This window comes from Lichenostomus cassidix, chromosome 2 (assembly GCF_008360975.1).
Source record: "Lichenostomus cassidix isolate B80296 chromosome 2, HeHo_3.0, whole genome shotgun sequence".
Lineage (NCBI taxonomy): Eukaryota > Metazoa > Chordata > Aves > Passeriformes > Meliphagidae > Lichenostomus > Lichenostomus cassidix.
Genome location: NC_139482.1, coordinates 66,356,123 through 66,382,635, shown reverse-complemented (window position 1 = coordinate 66,382,635; position 26,513 = coordinate 66,356,123). Strand labels below are relative to the sequence as shown.

General features: G+C 44.3%; 1 protein-coding gene across 1 annotated transcript in view; it reads left to right on the top strand.

Annotated features, from left to right (window-relative positions):
- Nucleotides 1–245: 245 nt before the first annotated feature.
- BMP6 (bone morphogenetic protein 6) overlaps nt 246–26,513 on the top strand; it is an 88,190-nt gene continuing 61,922 nt past the window's right edge. The window contains exon 1 of the mRNA XM_085051942.1: nt 246–1,213. Within this exon, the coding sequence (XP_084908068.1) occupies nt 787–1,213 (427 nt within the window). The 5' untranslated portion in view covers nt 246–786. The remainder of the gene's footprint in view (nt 1,214–26,513) is intronic.

The following is a 26,513-nucleotide window of genomic DNA, read 5'->3' as shown; positions in this document are numbered from 1 at the left end:
CTTGCTAAAATGAACCGCAACGCTTATGCAGATTTAAAACACTCCACTTATTTTCAGCACAAATAGCCCACACCCGCTGGGGGCAGGAGGGGTGGCCGAAATCCTTCCTTTGACAAGAAACAAGCCGGCAGAGTCTCACGGCAGCGGCGGCCGGAGCCGCAGTTCGGCGGAGCGCCGCTCCAGCGTAGCGAGCCCGTGCCATCCGACGGGGCCAGCGCTGCTCAACCTGCTCCGCCGCCCCCGCCCCGCCCGTCCGCCCCCGCGGGGCCGCGCTACCTGCGCCCGCTCCCCGCCCCGGAGGAGCGGCCGCCCGCCCCGCCGAGAGGCGGGCGCGCTGGTGATTTGCCTTCGCCGCCAGCAGCCGCGCTCCGGCCAGCCCGCGGGGACCGGGGCTGCAGCCGCAGGAGCCGCTCGCTCGCTCTCTCTCTCCCCGGCAGCGGGAAAAGTTTGCTGCTCTTCACCCTGCTCCTTCTCACCCCGTACGCAGCCCCCGCGGCCCGGCGCGGATCCCCCGGGCAGGGGCATGGCGAGCTGAGCGGCCGGAGCGGGCCGGGGGCGGCCCCGCCGCACCTGAGCGGCGGCGGGCTCGGGGCGCTCCGCAGCGCGGTGCCCCGCGGGCGGCCATGCGCGGCGGCGGCGGGGGCGAGCGCTGAACCCCCTCGGCCTGGCCGCCCCCCGCCGGCCCGGGCCGAACCCGCCGCGGGGGGGCAGGGCTGGAGGGCGGCGGGCAGCCCCCGGGGACAGCGCGGAGCGGGGACGTCGCCCGCCCGCGCCCGGCCGAGCGCCATGCCGCGCCGGCTGGCCTGGCTGTGCTGCTGCTGGGCGCTGCTGAGCGGAGCCTGCCGCCCCGCCGAGCCCGCGCTGCCCGCCGAGGGCGGAGAGCCGCCGCCGCCCGCCGCCGCCTCGGGCTTCCTCTACCGGCGGCTGAAGTCGCACGAGAAGCGGGAGATGCAGCGGGAGATCCTCTCGGTGCTGGGGCTGCCCCACCGCCCCCGGCCGCTGCCGCGGGAGCCGCCGGCCCCGCCGCCGGGACGGCTGACGGCGGCGCCGCGCTTCATGCTGGACCTCTACCACTCCCTGGCCGAGGGCGCGGAGGGCAGCGCGGGCGCGGAGAGAGGGGGCCGCCCGCCGCCCCCCGCCCCGCCGCTGCCCAGCCCGCAGGACAGCGCCTTCCTCAACGACGCCGACATGGTCATGAGCTTCGTCAACCTGGGTGAGTGAGCGGGAGAGGGAGCGAGCGCCGGGCTGCGCAGAGCCCAGCCAGCCGCTCGCCCGTCCCGCGGACAGCCCTGGCCCGGGCAGTGGGGACGGGCGGTCACTCCCCGGTGGGGCGCGGCGGGGTCGGGGCTTTGCCGGCTGGGACTCACCTTTGGCTGCGCGGGCTTCGGGCAGGAGGGCAGCTCACTTTGGGGAAGGGCAAAACCTCTCGCAAAGAGTAAAAAAGACTGCACCCCAGAAAGCAAAACCTTGGGGGGTGGGCGGCGGGGAAGGAAGAATAAAAGAATATTTAATTTTTTAATAAAATTGTACTGAGGTTAGCGGTCACAGCCTGTCCTTCAGAGTTAAAGCCACCATCCTCTGGTTCTTGGACAGAGCTGGGGTTATGCCAGAGTACAGGTTGCACTCGCTCTACGCGAGATCTAGCAGCGCAGAGATGCTTTTGGAGCTTGAACAAAGTCGAAGTACAGCCATGCTACTCCACAGTATCCCCGTCTCCCCTTTTAATTTTTTTTTTCTTTTTTTTTTAACTGAATCAGAGCTAGTGTGGTATTGAATATGTGACCCCATGTAGGTTATTCTGGTGACTGAGCCCAGGGACACGATATAAATCTGTATCATATGGAAATCTTGAAATAGGTTCTGTTAGACGTCAACCTGCTCTTCAGACCAATCATCCTGTCAGCGATGCGAAAGGTTTAGAGGCGGGCATTTCAGTGGGAAAGTCATTAAGCTTTTTTACTTAAAGGAGCTCTTAATACTATGCAATTGTAAGGAAACAGTGTAATTAGATTCAGCTTAATGTGGAGAATGAAAATATTTCAGTTGGCAAATTGCAGTTCCTTTTTTAGGGAATTCCTGTGAAGCTCAAATGTCTTAGCCGGTCAGCTGAAAACTTTGCTGTTTCACTAGTGCTGCCAGAGCTGCGTGATGGAACGACAACAGCTTGTCTTGTTTAAAAAAAAAATACAATTTTTTTGTGTGATTACTCATTTGAAGCAGGGATATGTCACTGCAGCAGGAAATATCTCTGAGCTCCCACTGCTAGTACAGGTATTTGATAGCTTTGTACCATGCTGTATGTATCTAGAACAAGATCTGATTAATTTTTGTACCTGATGTAAATCACGTAGTAGGTCAGAAGTGTTGCAAATAGTTGTTGAAAGATTTGTCTACATGGAAACTGAGGTGACCACAACTCGTGTAGGTACAGCTGAGCTGCCTTAGGCACTCAGACCTTTCAGGAGCGTGGAGCACAGCTGGCTCCTCGTACTGCTTGTGTGTACCTGTCAGGGTCCCAGTTGCCTTGTTTAAAGTCAGCTCAGGGATGGTTAGGTGGTGCTGCCATATCAGAGCTTGGATGATTTGATTGAGACATCCTGAAATTGTCCATCAATGAAACCAGCATGGTCTGTGGTCTCAGCTCAGAAGCTGAGATCTGGGAAATACTGTACGGGTTTAAAGTCCAAAGCGTACCTGTCTCTGTTTTTCTTCTCTCTTAGCCTCCCCAAACCTCTCTGTCCTTAGAATACACAGAGCTGCTGCTGCTGTCTCTGTTTTTTGCCTTAGGGACTTTCAGGACCTAAACTTGGAGCCGTGAATTTAAGAAGCGTGGCGCTGGCTGTAGCTGACTGTAAGCAACACCCATGGCACATTTTACTCGAGGGATGTGAAACCAGGTGCCTGCAAGGGGCTAGGCAGTTCCCAGAAGTGCTGATTTCAGGGATAAGTGTGAGCATGTGGTGCTTTAGATGGTAATTAGCTGTTTATAAAGCACCAGGAGAGTGTTATTAGATGGTAGACCTGAAAGTACGTATTTGTTTTGAACATAACCCCTTCCACTCATATGATTCAGATCAGTTCTGAAAATTTGGGTCTAGACACTTATGCTACAATGAGGACAATTATTCATGTAATACAGTAAAGTACTGCAATTGAAATGCTAGTTATGAGTCTCAGGAAGCATGAATCAACTGTAGAAATTTCTCATCAACTTCCAAATTCCGAGTCATAAACCATAATGTCATTTAACGTGATTGTTTGTTACCAGAGTGCTGGCAAATCGATGGGCTGGGACTGAACAGCTGTTTGGCTGTTTTCTGTGGCTTCTCTGACGTGTCAGCGATTTTTTTGGTGTATTTCACCTGTGTATTGACATTTACTTTTCCATTTAACAGTAATTCAGGTCAGAAAACTAGAGGAAGCCTAAGATTATATTCCGATATAGAAACTAAAGGTTTGATGGGAGAACGCCAGCTTGTGATCTCTCAAAGTAGCTTATTAGATGAAGTCAGAAGTGGAGCAAAATATGGTGGGATCCCACCATAAAGGGAAGAATTCCTGATCTCAAGCACACTAACTATTCCAATGAAGTACATGTCAAGCAACCCTGAAAACTCACAGCTGGAGTCTGCTTATAAGCAGGCACTGCCAGAATTATTTTAGTTGGGGTTTTCTGCGTGTGGCCACATGTAGACTTACCTCAGTTTGGTTAAACTGACTTCTGAAGAACTTTTGTGTTCAACCTTAAGACTTCTCTTTCCATTATTGAAGGGACATCTACCAAAGAGATGTGAGGTGTCCTTGATGTTCTCTCAAGGTGAGGAGTGTACTGTATCACCTAGGGGCACAGGTGCATGTGGCTGTGTGGGTGTGAAGTCAGTGTGGGTGACCTGCCTTCAGGTGCTGATACTGCTCTTGCTGCAGCTCAGAACCAGACAAAAGTTTGATGCATCTTGCTGTGCTGGAAAGCCACCATCTAGGTCAGCTGTGCAGAGAAGTCCTACTTTGTCATGAAAGTTTGCGGGCATTGATGTTCTTATAAAACTGTGTTTAATTTTTCCAGTCCTGTAAAGGGTTACTTTCAGCCTAAAAAGAGTCACTAGCTTGTAGTCAACTGCTGATTTTAAGTGTGCAGTGCTCCAGCCTTTCCTGGTCAACTTGCATCCTTCAGTCTGGGGACACAGCAGATGTTTTTTCTGTCTGGGGAAGGCTATGTTTCTGTATGTGCTCAGGGCATGAGCCCTCTTTGTAAAGGTCTTGCAAAGCTGAGAGACTTTGGTGAGGTCTCGGATTATTCAGGCAGTGCAGGCTTGTCCTAGTCTCAAAGGTGGTGATGTCCTTGGAGATGGTTTCTATTTTGTTTTGGGGTTTTTAAAAGGTGAAAAATGATGGTCACAGAGGTGTGGAGGTTCTCCAGACACAGGGAGTTGCTGTCTTACAGGGAGGACATGAAACATCAGTCTTTGATATGGGGAGTGTGGGATTTATCTTGCCTACCTGGTGATGCCTGTATGGTAGTATGGACTTGCAAGTTGTGGGCAATGATTCCCAGAGGGGCTGATTATAGGGGAGCTTGGCTTGTCCAGGGTTTCCAGCAGATGCTTACCACTTTGTTTTATAAAGCACCTGGGGAGCAGTGTCAGGGTGGAGAAGTAAGTTTTGGGGTTTTTTCCCATTACAAGCAAAATCACACAAGATATAAACCAGCTAAGATAATTTAGCTAATAAATTTAATTTATCAGGTTAGATACAAAAAAATAATTGGACATAAAACATAATCTGTCCCTGGTAAATCTGGTCCCTATTTTGAGATGATTCTATAAGTGTCTATTTTGGGTATTTTCATTAGGATGAGACATCCAAAAAGTGTCAGTTTCTTTTCATTTCCCACATAGGAAGTCTGGATAGCCAGCACAGATGGAAACATCTGCATGGATGAAGCAGGGTGCTAAACTTCTGTGCTATGGGAATGGCTGTGCAGCAGGGTTGTGGGGCTGGGGTGGGGGAGTGCATTGAGGGCCAGCAGGCATCTTTGTGAAACTGTTCAGCTCTTCTTGTAGGAGCAGCCTTGACATAAATGTGTGGTGTGTCTTGATACAGTACTGTTGGGAGAATAACACCTATTAATGTTTCCTTTTTGGAAAATGTACCTTCCTCGTGGCACCAGATCAGGTTATCTCCTCTTGGCAAAACAACCCGTGGTTGGTATGGAGATCCCTCTTGAGGCAGTGATGCTGGATTGACAGCTTGACTGTCAAGCATTCGTTTATTTTACCACCATTTTAGTGAAAGATGTATCAAGTTCTTTGCAACAACCCCCTTTTTCCTCAGTGCAGGAAGATGAAGAGAGAGGGGTCACTGCTCAAATGAAACTGCAGACTAGGGTCAGATCTAAAGTCCCCCCAGTCTTCTCAGGCACATCAGTGCTGATGTGAAGGGGATCTGCTCTCCATCCCGTTTCATCAACTGGTGTCTTCAGAGTAGTGCATGCTGTGTGAAGCAGCACAAAACAAGACTCTCAAAGACTTTGCTACTTTCACTGCATCCAGAATTATTTGTGTATAATGAAAGGTGCTGTGGAGCAATCCTGTGTCAGAACGTGGTCTTCACCCATGTCTTCCTATCCTGGCATCCACACTGAGAGGAAAAACAGACATGCACTTTCTACAGTCAAACCCAAGGAATTCAGTCTGTGGGTTTCTGCTGTGATCCAAACCTGGGGCTGTTGATAGCTGTGCAGGAAAAGTCTGAACCCATCAAACCCTCCAGAGATAAGGATCATAAAAACAGTGCTTTGGGGTGTGATATCTGGCTATTCAGCATTGTAGCTTTTCGTAGCAGACTAACTGCACTGATTCACTGTATGTCTGTACTTTTCAAGAGAGGGTTTTCCCTTTTGTCATAAGACCCACAGGTCCCCTGGGAAGACTTCATACAAAAGGTTGAGGGGAGCCTCACCTTTTACCAGGCAGTCCTGCAGTCAGCCCTGATGCTTCAATACGATTTGAGTTGGGACTGTGGTGAAAAGCCTTTTCTATTTTTGAATCCCCAAACTCCAGGCAATCCCCATCTTCCCTGCAAGACTTCAGGTGTCTGCTCGGGCAAGGTGTTCCCTTTCAGTGCAAGGGAGCTGCTTGGAGGTAAATATAAGACTTGTGAAAATATGCTCTCCTTGCCTATAAAGCAGCACCTTATGGATGTGATGTCTTCCAAACAGCCTTTTCATCTTTCTGGCAGCAGTCATCTACCAGATTTCCTTCTAGGAATGATCTTGCAGAAATCCATAGCACCTTAGGTGCAACCAATATGCCTTTGTTCTGCACAGCTTTTCACAGGAGGGAAGCAGCACTCCAACATCCTTACATGTGTTTCTAAAGCTGGTGAATTTTTTCATCTGAAGGATTTGATAATCCCACCTGCCTTTTTCCTGGTGTCATGCTTGCTCTTGGGAGATATGAAATTAGGCAACCAAGATGTATCAGGGATGTTGCGTGATTGTATTGAAGGGACCACACCATTCATACTGTCATCCCATCTGTTTATACTCTTGGCCACGAGTTGTAAAGGTCAAGACATCTACTCACAGGGAATAACTGGAGTGTGTGATGCTGCAGATCTGGCTGTGCTGCCAGCTGGCTGTGTGCAGCCTCACTCTCTCGCCATGTGAGCAGCATCCTCCACGTGTGTCCAGAGCAGGCCAATATTAGAAATCATGAAGCTGATGATGGGAATGAGTTTACTGACTTCTGCCAAGCCTTGTATAGTGGGCTTGGATGCCAAGACAGATTCCCAAGTGCCGAAGAGCAGCCTTATATTTACTGTTCAACTGATGCGGCTCAAGGTCCTCATTTATGTCATCTCCTTGAAATAGCTGCTGCTTGTGAGCTGCCTGCTAGTGTGAAGCTGCCTGACAACATGATTGAAGAAAGGGCAAATGGTCTTTTAGAAGTCCTCAGCTCCTCTGGCTGTGGAATTTGAGGGACTGTAGTCATCCTCTGCCTTTGGCCAGGAGCCCTGGAAGATGTGTGGCTCCTAGAGAAGCTGCTCTTCAAAACCTGTGCTGTTGAAATGAGTGGAGGATCTTGTTCATGTAAGCAATTTATCCAAGTCTGCATGTCATCTGGACTAAGCTACTGGAACCAGACCGTGTGGCATTAGTAGGATTATTCTCTGTCTTGTGAAAGCTTTTCATAGCTTGAAAATTTACAGTCTAAGACTTCAACATTTCACACAAATTTTTATTCCAGCAACAACAATAGCAACACCAATTTATTGTAATTGTAAAAAGCTGGTATTGCCAAACCAGTCTTGATTATTTCAAGCCAAAATTTTTATCTGTAAATAAATGAAAAGTTGCATTTCGAATTAGAAACCCAGGTGTGGGTGGTTTTTTTTTTGTTGTTGTTGGTTTTTTTTTGGTTAGCTTGACTTTTTTTTGTCAAAATAAAAGCAGAACTTCCTAGTTCTTTCCCTCAAAAAATTTGAAGCTAAACCACTTCTTATAAAAAGGTTTCCTTTTGGCAGTTTTCTTGCAGCTCAACATGGCTTTAGCAGAAAATCACTTGGGCAGCTGTCATGGATGTCTTGTGCTGAGCCCCTGCTGGGATTGCTCGCTGCAGGCTTGTACCTCTGCCAAGGAGCTGTGGATCCTTGCTGGGTCTAGCCCAGTGCATTGCAGTGGTTACACTCTCTCTCGTAGTTTTAAATATAAACTTTTAAGCGGTGTTTGTGATTTAGGAGGAAGGAAGGTGGTGTTTAGACTTTCCATGCCGTAGAGTCACAATTCTTTTTAGATCAACTTGCCTCATTGCTAACTTGTTGGGGGTAGAGGAAGGTATGATTTACTTGGGACGTAAATAGTCCTATTGTGTGTTTCTGCTGTATCCCAGCAGATGTAGAGCTATGCTGTTAAGTACAGCCCACCTACTAATTTAGCATTTGCACTGGACCATTTAAATGGCAGTGTGTAGCAGAGACCAAACACTATTGCCTAAATGGAAAATGGCTCATGGGTGAGAGATTTGTATTTCTTATAGCAAGGGTCAGACCTCAGAGTCTTGGAGATGGAGTTTCAGGACTGGAAAGCTGTCTTTTGCCCACTTGGTTTTTGGAGCCTGGTGTTGGGTCACACCTAGGTTCCCCGTTTGATGGGGCAACAGTTTTAAACTGAAAGAGGGTAGGTTTAGATTGAATATAAGGGAGATTTTTTTCAAACGTAAGTTGTGAGATACTGGAACAGGTTGCCCAGAGGAGCTGTGGATGCCCCGTCCTTGGAGGTGTTCAAAGTCAGGTTGGATGGGGCTTTGAGCAATCTGTTTTAGTGAACAATGCTCCTGCCCATGGCAAGGGTTATTCTGTATGACTTTTGAAGGTCCATTCCAGCCCAAACTGCCTGTGATTCTAAGTGTTGAGAGGGCACTTGGGACTGCCATTCTGTAGCCATGGTATGCTGAGGGTCAAGAGACATGCCTGAAAAACCTTCAGTGAGTTGTTTCTTTCCACCTTCTTTCCAGCCGTGGCTGGCAGGGCTGAGGAGTGCTGCATTCTGCAGAGCTGCAGTGCTCACAGCAGGGGTGGCTGGCAGCAGCACCCTAAGAGGTGCCTGTGGCTCTGTGCTTTGCACCCAGAGCAGGCTCCCAAGGCAGTGGCTTTGGGAAGAGCATGGTGCTGCAGCTGCTGCAGGGCTGTTGCAGGAGAAAAAAGCTTAATTAGAGAAGCTGAGTCCCTGTGGGATTGCGGGGGTGTTTAATACCTTGTAATGGACTTTGGTTCCTAAAACCTGCTGTGGATTGGGGCTGGCATTTCCTGAACTTTCAGTTACTTAAGAAACAGTCTTGTAGTGTTGGGTAGAGTTTTGGAGTGGATTTTTTTGTTTGTTTGGGTTTTGGGTTGGTTGGGTTTTTTTGGTGATGTAATGAGATTATTTTTTTGTTTTGTTGTTAAGGGCACAAAGATTTTGACAGCGCTGCTTTCAGCTCTTTTTATTTTACGTAGCAGTGTTCATCATAGCACAATGAGAGAATTGAATCAGTGGTAGCAACAGTGCGAACTTTTGGCAAAAAAGGATAATGTAGACAGAGCCGAAGTGTTCTGCTAACTAAAACAGTAGCTGTATTTTTCAGAGAGCTAGACATGACTGTTTTGATCCAATGTGGTGTTAATCACAAGAATACATAACTGCTTTCCTGTGAACTTTCCCCTTAAAAATATCCAATGATATCACCTGATGTTTTGCACGAATGCTCAGTATAACCAGAATTTAGAACAGCTGGCTCCATATAAACTTGGAACATTCATAGGTCAAATATTAGTGTATAAATAAAAACATTTTTAAAATGAAAACAGAAGCACAGTATTGGAAATATACTCAATGTGCAGATGTACTTCATGGCTTGAATAGCTTTGCAAATTAATCAAGACAATGTTAACACTTGTTCTGAAGAGTCAAATTTCCCAATAGTAAATGAGAGTGTTTTCAAACAGTATTCCAAAGATGTGTTATTCCATGTATGTTAATCGTTGTTTGCAGTGTAAGAAGTGTATGAATTGGCTATTTGAAACACTGTTTTAACGAATATATATTTGTTCAACCTGAAATCTTGTCAAATCGAGATCTACAGTTTCTTTTATCAAGTGCAGGCTGTAAAATGTGCCGTGTTTAAAGCCTGCAGAGAGATGTTTATATTGAGGTGTACTGCTGCAGCTTTCTTATCTTGTCCCTCGCCGCATTGTGCTCATGTGGTGTGTATGGTCAAGGTATTAGACACTCTGTTTGTACAAGGGCTGAAGGGTGACATAATGTCTATTGAAGCACAAGTGTTAAGCTCCACACCAGGCAACAAAGAGCTCTTAAAAAATGAGAACAGATTAGAGCTCGTGAGCAGGTTCTGATAATCACACATGTAAGCCAAGAGGTGTTGGAGGGAGGAAAGTGTCAGCAGGTACGGTGTGAAACAGATGTGTCTTCTTGCATCCTTATCTCTCCTGGGCTTTCCAGACCATTTGAGAGAGAAATCCGGAATAGTAAAGCTCTTACCAGTCAATTCCAATCCTTTTACAAGGAATAAAATTATCCAAATAAGTTGGAAAATAAGGTTTAACTGTAACTACTGCATACAAGATGCAAAAGACTTGTCTGCCTCTGCCTTTGTAAACTCTGTTATAATACAAAGTTGTTTGAACATGAACACTTGCTGCAGCCTAACTTCCATATTTTTCAAACTCCTTTAAAATATCTGGATTAAGGTTCTGTATCAGGGAACAAAGAAGTGGTCAGAGCTTTAATTCTTCACGTCACAGAGGCGCAAGCTCCCTCTGGCCAAATGAAGATGAACAGAGGTCGAGGCAGCAGTCTTAAACCACCAGATGCTCTGCATGAAGAAAGGAGGAGGCATTTCCTATGTCACTTACCGTGGGCTTCCTATTCACATTTCTTCACTACTTACAGCCACACTGGTGGTGCGGTGCAGGAAGAGGCCTTATACACTTTTAATGTACCTGAATCTTCATTGTGATGCTAAGCCTGGTTCTTCAAAACATTTGTGTGCAAGCAGTGAGAGGCTCCTCTGCAAGCCTTGACCTGTGTGCACAATTTTCATGCAAAATAATAGGATAGCTCTAAAATTTAAGCCTGGTTTGAAATGCGTGTTTTAGTATCTACACAAAGATTTGATCCACAAGTACAGAATCCAGGTGCTCAACTTAAATGATGAAGCTTGGCAAAGAAACCCTTCGTTTTAGAAAAGCAGCAGCCTCTCTTGCCCGCAAACCATCATCCTGAGACAACATTTCAAGCATGCAGACCCTTTTGCTTAATTATTGTAACATCAAACATCTTTGACATGAAAGGGACCAAGCAGTGGCTATGCAAGATAATGACTTGTTTATAAAAATAATTTAAACAGCATATGAAAAGGATAAACATGCATGCGCTGCCAAAATTCACTGTATGTTCTGCAGGCTTTGGTGATTGTGAATCTCTTGGCTTGCTCTTTCAATTTATTTCTTTTTTCTCTCTCTCTATTTTTTTTTTTTAAACCCACAAAGGAAAAAAGGCAGAGGGAGAAGGGAGTGAAGTGAAAAGAAGGGAGACTTAAAAAAAAAAGAGAGTTCTCATATTTAAGGAAGTTCCAACTTATTACTCTATGGATGATAGCTGGAGAGAAAATACATTTGTTTAATGTACTACAATAGATTTTCTCTTTGAGATGTCTGTGTCTTGTCTCTTATGTGTGATAGTTTTTACACATTAATGATTGCAGCAGCTGTCCTGTCCAAAAATGTTCCATTCTGCAGGATGTGTAACGCTTGTTACTCACTAGACAACATAAAGATACTACTCTGTCTCATTCAGAACCCCAAAACAGTTCATAAGCATTGAAGTCTCACAGTGTGCTCTGATGAATGTAAATCACTTTTATACTGATTTTCCAAATAACTAAGCTGAAGCTGAGAGGTTATGACTGGACCAGGGCTGTGATGACGTCTCTGAAATTCTTGCTTCCAGTCCTGCAATCTCACCATGAGACTGTGAGCTGTTTTACTGACCTGGCTGGTTGTCCAGTGGCTCGTGGAGCCCAGTGAAACAGTAGGGTCTTATTTGGTGAAACCTGTCTTTTTTTCAGGTGGCAGCATGAATCAGCTGGAGCCTACAGGTTCTCACTTGGCCTAGGCTTCAGTACTTCTCGCTTGTGGACCTTGCTCATTGGTGTTTCATGGTCTGTGCCTTCTGCAACCATGCTTTGTTAGGGAGATGGCTCTTCAGACATGTTTGCCAGCAGCTGAGCATAGGAAGGATGAGAGAGCTCACAGGCTCGCACATGTTTCACCTGAAACTACTGGAGTGCCTAGTAAAGGTTTGGTTGACTTTTGGTAATGTCCATGCTGCAGGAAAGCTAATAGATGTTCTTCCGAGTTAAATGACAGTTTTGTTGAGAAACTCCCCGTAAAAAAGCAGTGTGACAGCTGAACTTGCTATAATGACTCCTTTATGTTTCAGCAGCTTTTGGGATTGGGTCTGCCTGATAGTTTTGCTATCTCTAGTCTCAGTAAAAACAGTTTTATGGGGTCCCAAAACAGTCTGTTGCTTCTGGCAGCCAGAGAGCTGGCAGCTCCAATGCACTGAGGCTTGAAGAGATAGTTCATTAATTCATGGCACTTTCCAGAATAAACATAGCAAACCTCCTCTGAAATAACAGACGGTAAATCCTCCTTGTCACTCAAGACTGCACATTTGTCTTCAGAAAGGGGCCACGAAAGAAGCTGTCCATCTCCTAATGAATGAGAAAATAAATAGAAGAAGAATTGTGCATTGTACTGTAGTTGACATGGTGAAGTTTTGGGGTGGAATAGCAACAAACCTTTCCTCCCATCTTAGCCCTGTTAATTGTGGACCTAAACCAAGCAATGCCCACTAGGCAGCCTATCAGACAGCATAAACTATCATAGCTCTTTGCCAGGGAACCCTGGTGGGAATGACAGCACTTTTTACTCCTTCTTTGACTCTTTTTGGGAAGGTAGGTGCCAACACCTCTCAGCTTTGGGTCCTCAGGGAGAAGACCTCTGGTCTCTCCGTGCTGTGAGACTTGTGAAGGTTGCTACAAGCTGGGGTTGCTCAGAGCGCACAGATGTTTTGTGCAGCTTGTTATTTTCTATGTTGGAGGTTATGAGTCAGATTACTGTTACCAAAATGTTTATGTGAAATCATTTCTGAGTCATATATTTGCATCATATACAACCTGTCTGACAATCAAAACATTCAGTGCTCGGCTAATGATTATACTAAGTTTTCCAACACTCTGCTCCAACATAACATAATTACACAGCAGAGTGCAATATATTACTTTGACAGGGTTCTTCATGCATCTTGTGATGTCAGAACATCATCATTGCTATTATTTTAAATTATCAGTTTGTTGCACGAAACAAAGTTAAAAATAGTGAGAGGCAGTTCCTCAGAAACCAAATGCCCTGCAAATGTTCCTGGGCTCTTTCAGTCCCCAAGAAAACATGTTTCAAGAAGTTGCATAGTACTTTTAACTTTATTCTCTCCAGAGACGTGCTTGATCAGGGCTTATTAGTTTAATTGACAGAATAGCTGAGGATATTTGCCTAAAAAAATCATTTGGTGCCTGCAGGACTGTTTGGTAGTTTGTCTAAAATATATTTTTTAAGATAGAACCAGGTATTTTTAGCAGCACAGAGTCTCTAAACTACAACTTAATGTACATTATCTCTTGTGTGAGATTTAGCATAAATAGGGGTTGTTTATAAAAGCACTCAATAACTAGGGCAAGCATTTAAAATTACACTTACGTTCAGGTGTGTGAGAACTCGGGCAGGAGTGTTTGCTGTGAATTCAGTAATTTCCCTTTAACAGTTCATTCTAGAGCATGATGTAGAAAACTGCAGCACCCCCCCAACTCTGTGCTAAGGTAATGGTCAAGGAGATGAAAATTGCATAGGGAGAAAGGGCTGATCTTTTGTTTGTTTTTAAATGCATGTCTATGAAAAAACATATGAATGTTGAAATGGAAAATGATGTTAGGGCTGACTTGTCTGAATTTGGTTTACAGTCTTTTGGAATTGGCTTTGGGAGCTTGATTATACGTGTGAAGGGCACTGGCAGGCACCTTTAAGTATGAAATATTGTTGCATTTCATTGCTCTTACTGAACTGGCAGAGTGCGAAGCACGGGATAGATTATGATGACATTTTTTATGTCCCCAGTGAAAAAGAAGTATGGACAATTCAGTAGTGGACTTTCCTGGCTACAAGTGTCTGAGCTGTGCTTAGCAATTAGGGAGCCCACATTTGGAGCAGTAAAAGCATCCCTGTGCAGTATTAGTGAGCACCATCTTTGCTTATGCACTCTCCTTGGCCAGCGTCAGTGGCAAATACATAATTGGTCTATGAGGACCAATATATTGTGAAGTGTAGTGGAAAATGCCAAAATAAAATTTCAGTTGGATGAAGTCCACTTGTCCTGTGCTAATTTCTAGACCTGTAAACAAACACAGCTGCTGAACTTAGGATCAGTGCTCAGAGTGGTTAAAAACAGTGATGCATTGCTAGTGAGATCACAGCAGAAAAAAATATGTAACACATGAGGCTGCAGTAAGGATCAAGACTATCCTCAGCTCTGATTAATTGTTTCTGTTTATATATTTTCATCTATTTATGATGCTGTAGTACATCTAGAATCCAAAGATTGCTGTTTGATTGCCAGACCATTCAGCTGAGACAGAGTATTAAGTATTGATGAGCCAGTTGTCACAAACTTTTGCAAAAGAGCGAATTGGCAACCAAAGGCTTGATGAATGTATATGTATTTATTTTCTATTTCTCTTTTTCATGCCAATATATCACCCATTTGGTCACCTGGGCTTTGTTGCTTGTTTATATGTGTATGAAGCATCCATACAGGTGGGTTTGCCTGTCACTTCATCTTAATTAAAATGTCTTTAGAAGTACTGCAGTAGTGAACAAGGAACATGAGACTTCAAACATTAGAAATCTCAGGGCCAAGCCTGCTATGTCATTGGCAAAGTAGCAGCACTTACACTGTAATTTGTCTCATGGCCCAGTTATATGTTTTGACATCCCTGAGCTGACTAATTGCTCTGGGGAAAAAAAGAAGTGAAGAACTATATTGGTTACTGTAGCAGAACAGACAGTTTCCAATCTCTTCTGTCCATCACATCCGTTATCTAGTGACTGCTGCATGGTCATCCCCAGAGCTGGTGAAGTAGGGAGCTTTTGAACAGGATCAGTTTTAAAGTTTTGACCATTTTGTAGCCATGCTGGGGCTTTGACTTGTGGGAGGTGCTTCACTCCATGCTCTCGTGCAGCACGTGTTGGTGCCACCCTCTTCAGAAGCCTCCTGGGGCTGAGGAATAATTGGGTGTTTGCCTTACTGTGTACTGGACTAGTGCCATCATGGATTTTGTCGTGTCTGCAGAACACGACTGAGGTCCATCAGTGGCCTGGGTTCTGGAAACTCTCCTAACCCCTACCCCAGCTCAACTACAGGCTGGCATGGAGAGTTTAAATCTCAAGCTGTCAGGCTGGCACGTTCCATAAACATTAAATTGACTCAGAGTGGCTAGGTCTAGTGCTATAAAACATACCGTTCAGGTATTATTGCCAAGGAAAAAAAATTACCTGTAAATAGCAGACTTACAGCATAGGGCCTTGTTTCTGTGCTTATGCTTTTTACATTTCCATTTTTGCACCAGCTTGGCAAGAAGTTAACTTAAATGTCAAAACTATTTTTATGTAAATATATGCATTATTGAATCTCTTACTCATAAAGCAAATAGTACTTTAAACCCACACAAAACAGTTGAAGCTATATATATTTTCTCACTACTGAATTTGGCTTTTAATAACTTGGAGTGAACTGTCCAAAATAAAGTTAGGAATCAAGGGCACTTTATTTTCCAGCTAGCAATATATGTATTCTTGGCTTTGCACTGTACCAGTTTGAGATGGAAGAAAACCTGGATTTGTACTACAGATCCTCTCAGCAATCAAGAAGAGAGAAATATCATAGTTAAATAAACACATTATTTTAAAATTAACAAAGTTTACTAAAACTGTATGAAGTTACAAAAAATATGAAGGACTATTAAGAGACTGTGGAGGCTTTGATATCAAACAGTGATTTACTAATGTGTTTCTCCTGCTGGAAGTACAGCCTTATGCCAGTCAGAGGCAACAGTTACCCAGAGAAATAGCACTAGTCTGCAGAGTCCCATAGATTTCACTGCTGCTATTTGAGGAATAAGGACAGCAAAACCTGCCCTCAGCATGCACAGACAAAACCACAGCTGAGGTTAGGGATTGTGTACTAAGCCCGGGCCATAGCGGCCTGGAAGGAGATGCTCGCTGTCCTTCGTGGGTTTCATGGTTTGTCTCCATGTCACGGATTTTCTTGCCCTCCTGCTTGTGGGAAGTTACCTGAGGTCAGTATTGCATCCCAGAGAAAAGGTGGGAAAAGTCACTTCAGGAAGCCATGCAGACAAGAGCTTGTTGCTGAAGACTACCTTGGCAGTGCTCTGCCACAGTCTCCTTGTGGGATCCACCTTGTTGCTGCCTTACTTCTCAGTGTCAGAGCTGACCTAGCAGAGGTGCCCATTGGTTTTGCCTTGCCCTCTGCTGCAGGCAGGGCTCCCCTGGGCATATGGGTGAGTTAAGGCAAAGCAAGATAGAGGAAGAGGGGAATCCTTGTCAGAATTGCATGTGATCTGCCATCCCAGATTTCAAGATTTTAAGTTAATTATCCAGTGATTCAAATCATCTCTGCCTGGGTTGCGGGGTATTTGCCTACTGCTGTGTGTGGCATGAAGGACACACATTGCTGCTTGCACCCTTTTTTATTGAATAAACCCAAGCTGTACTTGAGGAGAGAAAAAAAAGTTGGAGTGCTTTCTAGGGCACCTGAGTTGTGAAAGCTGCTTTGGTCATCTGAGGCTGAACTACATGTGAAGCACGACTGGGGAAGATCCCTGAAAAAAGCCAACCCTTGGAATGTTGGATACAAGCACAAGCGAAATATGGAAAACCCCACCAGAGCTGTAGTAAATGCAGCACCTGGTCATGGGTAGGTCATGTCCAGCAAATCACTTAGGCTGGCCACACATTCCTGGTTTCATGGGCATGAAGGAGTGGAGAAGCACTGGAGCAGGAGGAATGAACTGGACCAAAGAGAGAGTCATGGCTCTTGCCTGTGCAGGCAAGTGAATTTGAAGGATGGTGACTAAGAGATTCTGGTTTTCTAAAAATAATGCTTTCCGCTGACTGAAACCGCAGCTCTTGCTGATGCAGCTTTTGATTATTTTACCTCTTATTCCATCTTTCCTAGTTTGCATGATTCAGACTTATGTAAACACTAGTAATGGTGCCTCATTGCAGTGAGAGAGGTGCTGTGTGAAAGAGAGAGGCTCAAAGGGGCAGGAGATTTGTCCTGAAAGCCTTTTTGTCCATCAGATCCCCTGTGCATCCCCAAGCAGCCGCTGGAGTGAGGAGTCAGATATTTCTGTGGTGCCCAGAAGAGAAGTCTGAGGAAAATGGTGCTGCTTTCTTTTCTTACAATGTTCTCTCCTACAAAACCTCATTGTAATGACCTTTATTCTTTCTCGTTAAATGCAGTGTGTGTTAAAAGGCTGCTGAGAGTGGGGCGCTTCGGGTTGTCTTTAAACACAAGCCTTAAGGAAAAACTGAAACAACAGATGAATAAAGTGGTTGCCGTTTAGCTTGAACCATAAATACTATTTTCCTTTTTAAACATGTTTTTGGAAGGTGAGGGGAAACCAATTACAATCCAATTTAAAGCAAGCAGACTATTCCTTTATTTGACTGAGATGTGTGATTCATCTTGACCGACTTTTTCTTAGTTTTTAAGTAATTCTGCTTGTGTCACATTCATTCTCTGAGCTTATTTTGTTAACCGTGCCACCTGAACAAATTAAGCACGTGTCTTCATGTGGTGTTCCCTTAATTATGTACCTGCTGGTCACAGCTGGGACACCTATACGCTCATCTGTTTCTCTGTGTAGCCAGAGGACAATTAGTCCTGCAAGTTTTTTCCCAGCCTTTGGAAACTTTTTCTGTGTATTGTGCAGATAATGTGAATACATTTAGATGTCTTCTTTTTCTATTGCTTTGGCATTCGTTTATATGCTTGGAGTGCAGAGGTGGTAAGCTAAGGTACAACAGTTGGTACTTCCATTAGCAGTGGTGGTGTACACAAAAAGCCCAAGTCTGAACAAGAAAGGTAAATTCATATCAGGACTAGTAAGGACCATCAGAGCTATTGAAAACAAAAATGTTGTCAGCATTTTGTCCAGCAAGCTCCACCGAAATCGGTTCTAGTTTTCCTCCACGTCTCACAGGTCACAGGACTCCTGCCAGCTGCCCTGGAAAAAAAAAAGTGGAGTGAAGTGAAAGCCAGCATCTACAGCTGTAAGCTGCTGGGGAAGATGTGCAGGAGAGCTCAGCAGTGTCACTGGTGCCCTGGGGCCTCACAGCAGTGCAGCAGCTGTGGTGGTGTTCCCAGGTGGATGTGAACTGTTCTCAGTGTTATAGAGGGAAGAGAAAATACCTAACATGCAAACTCCTCCTGCTGCTTTGATTTGAGCAAAATTTTGTCACTGGTCCTAGCTTTAGCATGTGAGAAGTTGTCAGTAATTCAGTAATGGGATCTGAGATACTGAGGCTCTTTCTCTAGCTGAGGTCGATACCTGATGCTTCCTCATAGGACCAGAGGAAGAAAGCCTTGGACTGTTGATGTAAGACATGAAATGTGGGACTGATACAGAGTAGCTATGGGACAAACTAGCATGGGAAAAGCAGTGGTTGCCTCCCTCTTCATTGTGCTGTAACTGTACTGACAAATTTGACACCTCTGTCCTCATTTCCCAAGTTTCAAGTTCCCATTCAGGAGCTGCAGGAGCAGTGGTTAAGTAGGACAAAGCACACCTCAACTCTTCTCCCACTTTTTCATGTGGATGTGTGCATGCTGTGCTCATGCTCTCTTCCCCTCCTGCTCAACACCATCATCCTTCTGTTAGGAAAATCCAAAGTTTGCAGTGCAAAGGCATTGGAGGTAGCTTGGGAGAGATGTTAAACACAGGTACTGTGTATTGGCTGCGGGGGGAAGGATCTGCTGGTGTTGAAATTTGGCTTTTTGTTCTGACTTGTGGCATCTATATCAGTATGATGATACTGGCATTTGGTATATATTGGTATATATTGCTTCTACCACTACATACTATTGGTAGAAGCAGTGACTGAACATTGTTCAGTGAATTCCCCAGACACGAGCATGGGTTTAGGTAAAACTTGACTTTATATCCTTTTTATGTATATGATGGAGAACAGACTCAAAGATCTCCAACTCTATGCAAAATTATTGCGAGTAGTATGTGGCCAGTAGGTACCTTGTGTGAGAGTAACCGGTGTGTCAAGAAAATAAGACAATTTTATGATAGTGGAGGGAAAGCCCTAGAGTTTAACTGAAACAGCATTAACAGATTGTCTCTTGGAATGCAATCAGCAAGCAGTCAGGGTTGTTAAATAGATACAAAATTCAAGTGATTTTACTCTTAATAAAGAAACAGCTAAATAAATATTTCAAGAAAACAGAGAAGTCAAATTGCAATAAATTTTATGATTTAGTGCACTTTTAAGGCCCCAGGACAGGAATATATCTGCATTCAGGAAAGCACTTAAGCACATGCTTTCCTGAACAGGGACAATCTAAGGCTTATACTTAAGTGCTTTCCTGAATGTGGGCCAAAGCCTCCTAAGAGTTTATTTTAAAGACACTCTTCCCTTAATTAAAACACTTGGTCAAATGTAACAATTAGGTGTCAGCTTGCTTACTGTCACACAGCAACTTTCTGTAACAGCAGGAGGTAGCACTATACAATGACTGAGGTCAGGAAGCAAAGACTACTTCATCAGTTGACACTGTGAGAGGAAACTCAATTTTTATGGGCCTCCCAACAGTTCCCTCTGGTGACTGCCGGCGATCTAAAATAAATTGAAGAGCTCTGCCAAGAAGCGGCCCAAAACTGTTTACCAGGGTCTGCATTGGAACCAGCCTTAGCTTGAGGCTTCTCCCCACCACAGCAGTGCTGAGCAGCACTGGAGCTCTTGCTAGTGCTGCTGGTATGTGTGGCTGGCCATCAGTCATTCTGCCAGGTGTTCTGTTCTGTTTGTTCAGACCTTAAATTTTTATTCCATCATTCCTCACTAGCTTCCAATTGTTCTTTTTCTCACTCAGGGGGCTGGGAGCCAGTTGTGCTAATGGCACTATCAGATTTGCTGGGGAAAATGGAGTCATTGCAATGCTGCTTGTCCCCTGACCCAGGGTCCTGTTTGGCTCTGAAATGTAAATGGAGCAGTGGTGGCTCCTCCTGCCCTTCCCTGCACACGGTGTTCAGTGCTTCCTACCTGGAGGAGCAAGAGTTGCTGAAGCAGTTAGGAAGTTGCTTTGCTGGGAGGGACAGGTGTGACCTGGTTGTACTAGTAATCATGAAAATGAAGTTGTTCTGGAATGTATTGCTGAGGAGCCCTTTTTCCCCAAGGAGGTGGCCTTCAAGCATCTCCTGTGGTGCCAGGAAGCACGGAAAAGGGAGGGTTTCATTATAGCACATTGGAGGCAGCCAAGTAACTTCCATGAGAGGATTTCTATACAGAGCCACCTCAGGTCCTGTACTTTGGGCATCCCAGTCCAGAAGCCATTTTGCTGAAGTGCTGGAAGTGCTGTTGGACTCCTACCTTGTAGCAGCCTCAGCTGTCCTATGAATGAGGAAATTCACTCTGGTTTTCCTGAGGAGATAGACTTTAAATAAGGTGTGTATGGTTTGAAAGCCTGTTTCATTTTCTTTCTCTCGTCTTGGGCTTAGTATGCCTGCCCTTTACCTGGTAACTGAAGCAGTGTCTTCCCCACCTCTGCTGTCCCTTTGACTTGACTCTGTTGCCATATGGTTGTCCTGTCTCACTTATTTTTATATTCTTTGCTCCATAATTTGTGATCTGTAATTGTGGGGTAGCTCGCAGCAATCCAAGCCACTATCTTTTTGTGTGTGGTTCTTCTGAGTGTCCCCTGCATAGGATTTTCATCAGGTTGCAGTAACCTTGATTTTTATATCAGCATTTAATTTCTGGTGTCCAGGCATGTTAGATGTGGCAAGGATTTGAAAGGTGAGGTGAAAGCAAGTCCCTGCCATGTTCAAAACTGCTCCTGAAGGATTTTCCCACACTAAGCCTCACATGCTGTTGTCCTTTCCTTGTCCTTTTGGATATGGTTTCAACCTGAGCATGGGAGGACCTAAAGCTTGCTCTTGGCTCTTCCTAGCAAGGAGGCAAAGAATGAAGGAGAAAATATTTTTTGTGGAAAAAGGTGAAGCAGGATATAAGATTTGGTAAGCAAAGACTGAAAATTGCATCCCTGATAGGTTGAATTTTCCACTTTATGTAGAATGTGCCAAAATACTACAATAAAATACATAATGTGTTTCCTCTGCCTTCCCATTGTAAAACTCAAGAGTCATGGCATATTAACCAAAACCAGATACATCCATTGAGTTTCCATACTCTGAAGCAGTATAGGGTGGGGTGAAGTTGGTATTAATAGGTCTATTCATCACAATAAATGTCCCTGGTAGATGTGGGTGGTTCAGACTCAGTGAAGAAATGGCTCAGAAGTGATCAGTCTCCACCCAGAGAAGCAGGAATTTTTAGCAGGGAGTGTCCCACATACCGGTAATAAAAAATGATGGCTAACTGAAGAGTCTTTTCTTTAAGGGTTTTATTTTAAATTCAGGTGGCCTGAGCTTTCATTAGCACCAGGAGTCATTGTGGTTCCCCAGATGTTTCCTAATGCAAGTTGCTAATTATCAGTCCATTCTCCATAGGTAAATCTGCATTTGATTAAGAGCTGGCTTTAGGCTGTCGTCTTCTCACTTCTGTCCCAGCGCACCATAAAAAGCCCTATAAAATATGGAGGTTCTTGAGGGAGTTGGCGTCTGCAACACTGACTGACACGAAACCAGCATTTTTGTGAATTTGTGTCATTATGTAAGTTGTACATTCTCTTCAGAAATTTATCTATTTATTCATGGGTTTAATTGCTATTTCTTTTACAGCAGGGCTTGGAGTTCGTAATGAGAAGTCTGTGCTGGGCGTTGTACCAATACATAACAGAGAAGGCAGCTCTGCCCTTGACTAGTAAGAGGACATGACGGGATGACAGGAATAACAAAAGGGGTGGAGGACAGAGTAGCAAAATGCGCAGAGATTAACAGAAAAATATGTGTCTACTCACATTAAATAAATTATTTGAAATACAGTGTGTTATGCATCAGTATGAAAGAATATACATTTTACAGTATTTCATATCACATTTAGAGATTTGTATGGTTTTTTAATCTTTAAGGAAAAGTAAGGATTGTAAAAAGTTTATTTCTGTGCAGGCAGAAGAGTCTTCTGTACCTAATACTGCTTCCATGTCCCTGGGATGCATGTGCACATGGAAATAATTTTTAGGCTGGTGAAACTGAAAGAGAAAATGAGACATCAGTGATGTCTGGGTTTAGAACTTGGATATCTGCTCATGAATGGATGTTTTGAACTCTCTGCTTGGTGGAGAGCAGAGGAATAATTTCTCTTGTCAAATAATAGACCTGTGTTGATGGTTGATCTCAGCAGAATATACAGAATCACTTGACATTTTGGAGAGCAGTGTGTAGGGAATCAAGTCAGGCAACTGAACAGGAGAAGAGCAAGCAAATTTCTATTTCGGTACAAAGCTCAAACATGGATAGAAAGAAACCTTTCCCCTTAAAGTTGTTTTTTTGGTAGGATGGTAAGAGTTCATATAGGGTTTGTGACACAAAGCAGTCACTGAGGTAAAGGTAACCTGTGATTTGCTGCCCACAGTGTTTGCTGTGGGCATTTTCAGAGGCTGTAGGCATTTGCATTTCATGGTATATTCTACAGGGAAGCTTATGGACTCCCCGGAGGTGAGAGGAGCACATTCTTTCTGCATCTGCTAGATGGGCTTTCTGGCCATTTTGATGTCCATACTGTGAAATCACAGAGACCAAGGGGGTTGAACAATGGACAAAAGTTGCCTGGGAAGGCTGGAAATGAAAATGCATTCCCATGTCTTACAGTAACATGGCTGTTTGTCTCAGTTCTGAGTTTGTTTGGTGTGGGCTTTCTGCAGCAATTGTGACAGCCCATGCCTCAGTGGAGGAACATTGTCTGTTCAGCTATGCAAGGGCTTGTAATTTGATCAAGTATTTCTGAGATGGTCGCATTTTTGCGGGTGCGTGTGGGAGGCTGTGTGCCACGTCACACCCTTACTGTCTCGGGTTTTACCATTTAAGCCTCCTGTTTGCTGGTTACGTAAAGGCTGAGGTTTCATTCTTAGGTCTTCATTTCTGGGTCTTCCTGTGCTTAACTTTGAAGAAAGCAGCAATCTCCCCCACAATCCAGCCAATGTTCACAACGTGACTTCTAGGTTGGGTTTGTACACACTGTGGTTTGCACTGATGAACTGCTAGCCCTCATGGGTGAGAGGTGGCTGGTGCTGGGGCGAGTTTGGATGCTTGTGGATTCCTCTGGAATATCTGGCAATGAGGAATTCAGATAGTAAATCATGTTCCTGGTTGGTGGTGGTGAGAACAGACAAGTGGTAAGCCAGGCTGAAGTGGAAAAAGTGGCCAGGGACTGGGGCCAGGACTCTGCATTGGTCAATGATGGTGGGGAGAGCAATTTGGGACTGGTGAAACAGATGAGTCCAACAGGAATGTTTCTGCACAGATTTCTGGGAGGAGGAGTGAGTGAGGTGGATTGCTGATGTACTGTGTGAGCAAGTTGGGGTTTAAGGCTGCTGCTGAGCTTCTAGTCATAGCTGGCACAGCATTGCAGAAATGTAGTGCTTTTTGTGGAAGCAGTGGTAAATGGTGGCATTAAAGAAATTGAAAGAGTTTTCTTATGAGTTGTGAGATGCTGCATTACCCCACAAGTGATGTTTTGAGGGAGTGGACAAGTTTGCAAAGAAAGTTACAGTAATTTTGCTGCTGTTGACTTTCAGTGGTAGTCTAACCTAATCTCAACCACACCTGCAAGGAGGAAAAGGCTCTTGAGCTCTGGGTGCCAGGGTTCCTGCTGCATGCTGTCTTTTGTCCTGTTTATGGCCAGTCCTCCTTGGGGATGAACTGGGTGCCTGCATGGTCCCCTCCACTTCCCAGGTCCAGCCTAAGCATCCCTGCCATGGATATAAAATTATTCCAAACCCTGTTGCAGCATATCTGATGGAGGGGGAGGGCTGGGAATGACCTCTGCTTGCCTCTTCTTCTGGAAGTGCTGGGGGCCACCAGCTTTCAGTGATTTTGGAGTCTGAGTTAACTCACAGGTGCCAACAGTGAGCAGATGCAATTTGGCTTGAAAGTAATCCTCCCATTTCTCACTGAGAGGTGTATTTTTGATTAGTTCTGGTAAATAACAATTTTGGTATTGCATAAGTAGGATTTGTCATGAGTTGCACTGCTGGATTTTAGCATTATTGTTGGTCAGTCTGTTTTAAAAATTAACATTTTAGCTTTTTTAACAAAAGAGCTAAAGTGTTATGGTTTGGACTTTTTAAGGACGTTATTCTTATTTCTATTGAAATAGAAATGAAAAAGGGGAAGAAGAAGAAAATTTTAAAAATAGTGTCTTTTCCATTAACAAAGATTGTTTTTTCCATCCTTTTACTGGCATATGTGATGGTTATTTGTAAAACTTTCTTTCATTTTTTTAAGAGCCTCCAGCCATTTTTGCTTGAAGAAAATTTTTCAAATATGGAAAACATCATTTTTCATTAACTTGATTTTTCATTAACTTAATTTTGGAGGGTTTTCCTTCCTATGAGCTCAGTTTACCAACTGGAGCTACCTAGTTGGTCTGGTCTGTTGAATCCGTTTTTGTCAGTGGATTTCTGCATAACACTTGCCCTCTTCTTTTTTTGCCAGAGCAGGATCAGAATGAAAGAACCAGCCAAAAGATAGAGAGTGGGCATAGATTAAACTGTTAGTCCAGATGAATTATACAGAAAACATGCATCTCATGCACTGTGAAAAACACCAGGGATAAAAAGTATCATCTTTTGAAGATTAGATTGTAGAGTGCAAAGAAAATAACCAAATTGCAGTGCTTTGGAGCAAATTTTTTGCTTCCCTTTTAAAATAATTGAAAAATCAGTTATTGTCGTACAGTCATGCGTAAGTATTTTAGTGTTGACTTTGCCTTTTTGTAACTTTTTCTTGCACAGTTCTTCAAAAATTCCTTTACTGTCTTTCTCAGATTTTATCTCAGAACATGTGTTTTTGTCATTAATTTAATTCTTATGCCTTCATTGTTTTACCAACTTTTTGTTGGCTTACAGTCTATCTGTGTGTGTCTCATTATCAGTTCCAGTTCAGTTTGTCCTACGAGCGTGATTTCTTCTCCTTCCTTTCCTCCCTCCTTTCCCCTCCAAGACTCCCTTAGAAGTGCTAAAAGCTCCTGATGGCTGTAAGACTGTGACTGGATACTGATCCTCCTGTGCCGTCTTGCGCTTGTCCCTGAACATTTTTTACTGGCCACCTTTGGAAGCAAGGCTCTGGGCTTCCTGAGTTGTTGGTCTGGTCTATTAAAGCTGTTTCTGTGATCTCATGGATCTGACTCTGTCTGGTTAGGGCTGTAAATAAGTATGACTTGCTAAGTGCCACATTGCAGACAGAAGGATCAGCCTCAGCCCTGCATCAGCCTTTACTGACTGTTATTTTGATTGAGCAAATGAAAAGGAGGCAGATCCTTCAGGTTTTGAGCTTGTCATAGAGCAGGATCAAGAGACTTTATGGGAAATGGTCCCTTTGCTGGCATGTTGCTGGTTTTCTTTTCTGAGAAGCTTTGCTCAAGTATTGCCTTAAAAGCAGCCTGCCTCCAGGTCAGGAGCTTGTGAGCAGACAACCACGTTTTTGATTTTGCCCCCATCAGCCTTTTCCCACATGAAAACTGTAGGGAGTGGATTGCCAGCCTTTCTTTTTTTCTGTATTTCTAGAGCAGAAATGAGCAACAAAGATCAAACTCCTCAGGTTATTGTCTTGACTGAAAAGAACAAGTTGGTTAATACCTTTGCTTTTTGCCTTTTTGTCTTGTTTTTAGTTCTGATTTTTTCTGTAGAAGCCTAGAGAGATAACTTCATATGTATCATTTAATACCAAAAGGAGTTGTGTTTAGTTTAGCGTCTGACTCACAGATTTTGAATATGTGAAAACTAATATCAGTGTATAATATAGGACTCATGATAAAACTTCTCAATTTGGGAACAAGATGAAGCTCAGTATTGATGGTGCAAGGTCATCAGCTGTACTGTGGCTCCAGGAAACCCCTTCCTGTTGGTCTGATGGACAGATTGTGCACCAGGCAAGCTGTGTTACACTGATGAGAAAAAGTAGGTACCAGTAAGTGCTTCTTTAGTTCTAGACCTGTTTATTAGAGGTTCTTGAGCAGATACCCCAGGAGTGAACTACAGACTTTTAAAAATGTAAACCTGTTATTGATACGGACTTTGAGTTATGAGAGCACAAACAGGGGGTAACCTCTTGAGGCAAGATTGTTTGGTTTGGACATACCTACAATTAGAAAAACAAAAATATGCAAACAGATGTTTCAAGGTTTTGTTTTATTTTGAATAAAAGTATCCAGTCCTAGCTCAGGACTTTTTTAGGCCAAGTTCTGGTTCAAGGCCAGTGGGAGATCTTACAGCTGACTTAGGAAGTCCTGAAATGACTCAGAAAGTGAGCACCAGTATAAATTGTAGTGATACCCATGGACATCACTGACCTATGGATACAGAGTGGACAGGGCAGCTGAGCCACAGTCGTGCTGCCTCTGCCAAGTGGCAGTCCTGCAGTGGGGCTGCTTTCACTGATCCTGGTCTATGCGCTGTGCACTGTTTTGGGAGGCACTGC